The sequence below is a fragment of the Dasypus novemcinctus genome, chromosome 30, assembly GCF_030445035.2.
Source record: "Dasypus novemcinctus isolate mDasNov1 chromosome 30, mDasNov1.1.hap2, whole genome shotgun sequence".
NCBI classification, from domain to species: domain Eukaryota; kingdom Metazoa; phylum Chordata; class Mammalia; order Cingulata; family Dasypodidae; genus Dasypus; species Dasypus novemcinctus.
In genome coordinates, this window is record NC_080702.1 from 41,446,680 (window position 1) to 41,454,391 (window position 7,712).

The 7,712-nt window shown below is 39.9% G+C and overlaps 1 protein-coding gene across 1 annotated transcript; it reads right to left on the reverse strand.

Annotated features, from left to right (window-relative positions):
• Positions 1-567: 567 nt before the first annotated feature.
• Positions 568-6,327, reverse strand: LOC131276841 (olfactory receptor 7A17-like). The gene is made up of 2 exons (XM_058290417.1): positions 5,367-6,327; positions 568-1,136 (listed from the first exon to the last, which is right to left on the reverse strand). The coding sequence occupies exons 1-2, from the start codon at positions 6,325-6,327 to the stop codon at positions 568-570; spliced, it is 1,530 nt and encodes a 509-aa protein (XP_058146400.1).
• Between the last annotated feature and the right edge of the window lie 1,385 nt (positions 6,328-7,712).

Sequence of the window (7,712 nt, forward strand, 5' to 3'; positions counted from 1 at the left end):
CTATACATAGGGTAGTGAGGAATAAAGTGACATACAGAACAATGGTTACAATATGAAAATATCTTCTAAATATGACCAGTCTGGCAAAGAATCTTCTCATCCTCTTCTCAGCCTTCTCTGCTTCACCTCCTCTAACCCACAAAACATGGATGTACGTGGCTCCCGGTGTCGCTTCCAGAGGCAGTCTAAATTCCATCTCCAAGTCATTTCCAGAAGATATTTTTCTATTTTTTTTTTAAATAGATGCTCATTACAAAACATGTGATTTTCTAACTCTACTTTATCATACGTCGGCAACCTCTTTTCATCTAGAAAGCCTAGATGTAGCATAAGTTTTCTTTTAAAAGGTTGGGGGAAAAGTTGAGAGCAGCTTTTTCATATTATATACACAGGCCTTCTGTAAATGGCCAGTAAATCTTCCCAAAGGGTTGTGGACACTTCTTGTTGCCCAAATGTTGCACGTTATTCTACTATTTCTCTCTTCAAATATCAAGCAAGTTCGGGTAGAACGATGACTGGCCGCCCGATGGCGCTAACCGTTCCACCCGCCATTGTCCAGGGTTCCGCTCACCTTCCAGGCCCGTTAAGGCCTTTGTCCGTTGTTGTCGGGGCAAGCGGTATCTTGTTCAACCGGGCCTGAGCGCTCACCTCAGATCCCGGATCTGCTCGCTTCCACGGCCTAAAGCCGGGCCGCACTGGAGTCTGCGCAGGCGCGCCATCCGGGCCCTCGCGGCGCCTAACGGCCCTCCGTGGCGTTCGTTCGTAGCCGCCATTCTTCTCTCCCCGCCGCGCCCGCCGCCCACAGGGGCCGCGTCCTCGGTGGCCCGCTGGGGGCTTAAGCCGCCGCCCGACAATTTTGGGCAAGGAAATCTGGCCGCGGGTGGGGCCCAGGCTGGGCGAGGCCGCCACCGCTGCCTTCAGGACATCATGGGGGAAGGGAGGGCAGGGTTCCGCCGCTGCCTCAGGGCCTGGTCCGGGCCAGTGAGCAATCACGGCGAGGGCTCTGGGTCTCCGCAGGGAAAGGACCACACACCAACCCCGGGCCCCCCGGCTCACCCACCCGAGGGCCGAGAGGCCGGAGGGCCCGGGGAGGGGATTCGGGCTCCGCTCTTCACCGCGCTCTCTGCCGGAACTGACTTGGCAGTTAAATTATTTTTAAAAATCACCATGGAGAAGCTGTGATAAAGAAAATTTCCTTGGTTTTGATGGCATTCCAAAATTGATAATATACCCTGATACATAGAAAAGCTAATAAAAGAACAAAGACCAATTTATCCAAAACAAAAGTAGTCATGTTTTTTTGGAGTCAAGACATCATACAGATTGAACAAAGAAAGACTAAAATGAATGAAGGGAATAAACCAAAATTACACACAAAAAAATATACTAAGTAGCACAAAAGTTGGGAAATTTATGGGAAGCAGTAGAATACATTTAAGGGATATTAAATGCAAAATAATGGTGGAACCAGATCAAATTGACTTTGAAGCACAGATCTACAATTATATTAGCTGTTGAAATATGATAGGAACCAAAATATTTTAATTCTTAATACAGTCATCTATAAAGGATTGATCTTGGTATCCATCCTACTGAAATTGTTCAAATGATGAATTAATATCTTGAAAGGCATTAGCATGGTTCCTTCCCATCCACTAATGAATGGCTATCACAGGTGATGAGGTGAGGCTAATTTTTAATCTACCTCTCTAATGTCTCATTTTTTCCAAATAAGTCTCCATTCCTCAATCCATTTTTCACTTCTTTAGGATCCATCTCAGTAATCAGTGATGATGTACCCTTTAGATTATGCAGAGAATAAAGGTGACCTCTTGTCCAGTGATAAAGAAAAATGCTTTCAGGTGATGACAGAATGTGATGTAAGTACAGAAATAGGTATAACAACAAAAGACAAAAAATACAATAAAGAAAACAGTGGTATGAAATCAAGATGGCAATATATATAAATATTAATTATTACTAAAGATTAATGTAATATGTATAAAACATTAATCATTGTTAATCAGTAAGTCAATGGAAGAGGTGGCATTCAGGGTTCACCTGGGACAGAATTCTAGGGAGCATGTTAGTGTTTATCTTGCCATAATGTATTATATCAGTGGGTGGAGACCCACCTAATGAGTATCAAGGTGGTGGGCTTCCATCCTGGGGAAGCCCACTATGTTCTTAAATGTTTTGGCAGGTGTCTTTGGAGAGCCTGGGCAGTACCTTATTGGGGAGGGCAAACCAGTGTGCAAGCCCACAGTGTTGTTGCAAGTAAATATGAATTATTTCCATCAAGGAATGAAGCCTGGTAATTGCCACAGATCCTGAGGGGAATGGAGAAATAGAATAGATGGAAGAGGGGGAATTTTGGGGGAGATGGAAGTGTTCTACATAATATTGCTATTTAGGATACAGGACATGTAGAATTGCATCAATATGTATAAAATGTATGGTCCAAAATGCAAACCAAAATGTAAATCACTGATCATGGTTGGTAGCTATGTTTCAGTATTTGTACATTAGTTGTTATAAATGTACCAGCCACAAATATAATGTTATTAATAGGGGATGGAGAAAAAGGGAAAGATGTTGGTTATATGAGAGTCCCCTGTATTTGGTACATTACTTTTCTATAACCTAAAACTTCTCTGAGGGTAAAATGATGAAAATTTATTAAAAATTATAAAAAAGGAAGTAGCTGGGATAATATATGTAAGACAATGTTATTGTACATATAAGACAACAGATGTTATATTGATGAAATTGAAAATTCCAAAATTTTTAAATATATGTTTTCATTATCTTTATTTTCTGAAAAATTTAAAAATTTTTAAAAATTTTATTTCTTTTTAAAACTATCATTACTATTTAATTTTATTAATTATATTTGGCTATTTTATTTGCTTCATATTTGAAGAAGTTTTGGATCATGGAAGAGTTACAACTGTGGCAGAGGAGTACCATTGGTGTGGATTGTCAGAGATGGGGCATACAAGGAAGGATGCTCACCTGAGCATATATATTTATGGCATATAAATGTGTTCAAATGTCCATGGACCATTTTCATGGTGGGTGGAGATTCATACAATAACTGACAGAATATCAAATTCCCACCCTGGGGAGCTCTGCCACATTCTCTCATAGATCAGCAAGAATCCCCAAGTGCAGGGGCAATGCCTAGTGAAGGAGGAGGGTACATTGACCGACCCTTGATATTGGTGACTGTGCATGTGAACCTATACCCTTGAAATTGAAACTTAGTGTAGTGTTGTAGTTGCCTAAGAATTCCCTTCAGGAAGCCTTCTTGTTGTTCAAATGTGGCCTCTCTCTAAGCCAAACTCAGCATATAAACATTACCTTCCCCCCATTGTGGGATATCACTCCAAGAGATGACCCTCCCTGGGCACCACAGGATTACTCCCAAACACCAACTACCAACACAACTGTTAAAAGACCTTTACCAAAGGGGGGAAATGTAAAGATGAATGAGTTTATATGGTTAAGAGACTTCAAAGTGAGTTGGGAGATCATTCAAAGGTCACACTTATGCATGACTCAGCAGTTTCTCTTTCATTGCCCAAGTAGATACTACCCCAAATAGTGGGGCTCCTGCGAGTTCTGGAGACATCCAGACACTACAGGCAGGACAAATAGCTCAGGAGTAAGTTGCCTTGCCAGTGGGCCCTACTTTGGAATTGATGCTCTCCAGACTGACAGAGTGGACACAGTTGTGGCTTCTCTGCACATGGTCCTCTGTCCTTCTATCTGAACTTATAATTAGGATTAGAGTTGGTCGATGTACATCCAAGAGTCTTAAATCTTTGGGCTCTCTATGTGCCAACTGGGTCCTGAATCTCAATGGAGTTGCAATACCTACACTCCCGGGCATTGTTATCACCCAGGATAACTAACATGAATTTGGTGTTGGATAACTACCATACCAAGGTATGGAGAGTGTCCACAATTGCATGCAAGACTGTCCCACCCATTTGCCCTATGGTATAACATCTCCCTCTCAATTACTGGTGGAGTAGACATCACGATCCAAAAATTCCTAAGTTTCCTGAATAAACTACGAACTAAAGCAAACTTACTGGAATTCTACTACAGACTTATTGTGATTCTAGCAATGGAATAAACTATATTATTGATGTGGACACAGTGAGTCCTGAAGGTTCTGAGGGCAAAAAGAGGGAACTACACGTAAAATACAAGGGCATTTTTGATGTGGAAATTGTCCTGAATGACATTGCAACAACAGAAACAGGACATCATAAATCTTATCATAACTTACAGAGTTGGGTGGATGAGGATATAAACTACTATATAAACATTAATGCACACTTAGTGGCAATGCTCCAGAATGTGTTCATTAATACAATCAATGTATCTTACTCATGAAGGATGTTGTTAAAATGTAGGAAAATGTGGGAGGCGTGGGGAGCAGGGCATATGGGAATCCCTTATAATTTATGTGATATTTGTATAATCTTATTGTCTTCAATAAAATAAAAGTAATTACATTAAAAAAGCAAAGTTGATTGCAGTGATGAATGCACAAGTCTTTGATTATACCAAAAACAATTGAATTTTCACTTTATATATATGGTATGGTATGTGATTATTCCTTAATAAAATTGGTTTAGAAAAAAACACTAAAATTAATGTCACCATCTAGGTAGCCATGAGTGTTTGCAAGGGCATGGAGGCTTGTGCAGTAGCAACTTATGGCTGTAAATCAGGACACTCATTGAAAGAGGTATGATAGACAGAATTTCAAAAGCTTGTGTTTACTTATATTTGATCAAGAATATACATTAGAAATTGATGAATGCCGAATTGTGTGTTTATACCTCTGAAAGGATTATATGGTTTATTAATATGTATTAATTTATTTTATTTTTTAAGAAAAAAATGTAGAATAGAGTTTTGAACATGCAAGAGATAAAGAACTGCATGGTAGAGTAAATACCCAGGCTGTAACTTGTCAATTCTTTAAATATTATGACAGTTTTGAGCAAGGGCAGATGTTCTATTCAGAGGAAATCACAGAGTCATAGGAAGCCCTGGAAGAATTCAAGCAGGACTAGGAAGGTCATCCAATAAAATAATTCAGAAAATGGAACTCATTCTTGTATGCCATTTAAAAGCTCCTTAAATATGTAAATAAAGTTCTCATGCTTCAAGGAGAACAGTTTCATCATCAAAAATAAAATCTTGCTCTTGTAAAACAATGTGTGTTGAAAAATTTTTCTTCATCATATACGAGGTCATCTTGACTCTAGGCAGATCTACATGCACACATTGAACAAAGAAAATCAATGTAGAGCTCTGACAATTTGAGAACTGCTATAACTGGCCTTTCAGCTGCTGCAGGACAAATGACACTTTGCAGGGTTTCCTTCCAAAGCAGTTTTTCAGAACCCCCTTTAGGTCTTTATTTCTCAGACTATAGATGAAGGGGTTCAGCATCGGTGTGACCACAGTGTACATGACTGCAGCTGGTGCACCTGAATGTGTGTTATGTGAAGCAGCAGGACTGAGGTACACACCTATGCTAGTACAAAAAAATAAAGAGACGACCAGCAGGTGAGATGCACATGTGGAAAATGCTTTATACTTCCCTTGAGCTGATGAGATTGCATGTACAGAGGAAACAATCTTACAGTAAGAGAATAGGACCCCAGCTAGAGAACCCCCGGCCAGCACTCCAGCTACTAAATAAATTTCTAAGTAATTGAAAAAAGTTACAGAACAGGCAAGTTGGATCATCTGACGAAGTTCACAGAAAAAATGGGGGATTTCCACACATGAACAAAAGGACAGTCGTAACACCATTAGCCCCTGTAAACAGGAGTGCAGAACGGTCATGGTCCAACACCCCAGAACCAGAAGGACACAGAACTGGGGGTTCATGATGACCATGTAGTGAAGGGGGTGGCAGATGGCCACAAAGCGGTCATAGGCCATCACAGCCAGGAGGAAGTCCTCCAGTCCCACAAAGACCATGAAAAAGTACATCTGGGTGAGGCAGCCTGCGTAGGTTATGACTCTGCTCTGTGCCTGGATGTTCACCAGCATCTTTGGGACAGTGGTGGAGGATAAACCAATATCACAAAAGGACAAGTTGGAGAGGAAGAAGTACATGGGCATGTGGAGGTGGGAGTCTGAGATGATGGCCAGGATGATGAGCAGGTTCCCAAAGACAGTGACCAGGAACATGGACAGGAACAGCCCAAAGAGGAGGTGCTGTAATTCTGGATCCTCTGTAAATCCCACGAGAAGAAATTCTGAAATTTGTGTTTCATTTCCAGGTCCCATATGGTGGATGTCACTAACAGGATTTATAAAAGGAACTTGGCTAGTTTTCATATACAGAAACAGCACTCTGAAAATAGAAATGCCAAAAATGGTACATATACTGAACATTTTAATCCCCATATTTTTATTTGGAAATCATGCCTTTAGCATATTTCTTGTGCTTCCTGTGATTAGAAATTCCATCCTCTAATCTCAGACTTTCTCAAGCATTCATGAACTCTACAGATTTTATGAGAAATTAATTCAAATGTAGAAAAATATATATTTATGACTAACAGACAAGTATAGTCGAAGCAATGAGCCTAGAGTCCTGTAACTCAGAAGTCCAAAACTCAGAAGATAAAGAATATATATGAATAAAAGCATAATTATATTACAAATCAGCTGATAACATGTGTTTAAGGAAAAGAAAATTGACGAAAAGTCAAGCCCTCAATATTAATGCATGTAACTATGAACCTAATTCTTCAAAAATTGAAAGTTCCTGCTTACCATAGGTTCCAAATGGAGGGAGAGGAAAGAATGTGTGGAGCATAGGGCATTTTTAGGGCAGTGGATTTGTTCCACATGATCTTGCAATGACCGATACAGGCCAATATAAATTTTGTCAAAGCCTATTAAAGTGTACGGTATGAAATGTAAACTGTAATGTAAAACATTGATCATGTTTAGTAGCAATGCTTCAATATTTGTTCATCATTTGCAACAAAAGTACCATTCTCAAGTAAGAAGTTATTAGTAAAGTAAAATGTGAGAGGAGAAGGGAGTAAGGCATGTGGGAATGCCCTATATTTTCTCTGTGACTTTTCTGTAACCAAATGTTTCTTTGAAAATAAATAGAAAAAAACCAAGACAATGGTGAAAAATGCTTTAAGGAAAAGAAAGAAGGTAAAAACATAGTGAAGTGAGCATGATATTTTTCAAACTGTTCAGGAAAGACCCGTATATGATGGGAAAATTGAAGAAGCAACTTAAGGAAGAGAAGGCTGGAGGCATGATGATATAGAGGAATTTTGTGACCAGAAGAGAGAACATCCAGGGCAAAAACCCTATAAAAAAGACTCGTTTCAGATTTTCAGGGTGAACAAAGTAGGGAGAGTTGCAGGGAAATGAGTATGAGGACAGGGACAAGAGATGGATTCATAGAAGTTTTAAGAGCAGCAGCCTTGCTGCTGCTGAAACTAAAAATGCAGGAATTCCTTTATCCATATGGTGAGCATCTCACACTTGATTAATTTGCTTGGAAATCTATCCCACCAAATGGAATAGAATGAGTCCAATTGGCATTTGTAGACTTGCATACAGGCTCTGTTTTATAGTAGATATCCTCTGAAATAAATGAGCTCAGATACCCTGCTCTGAGGACTGGTCACACCTGATGCATA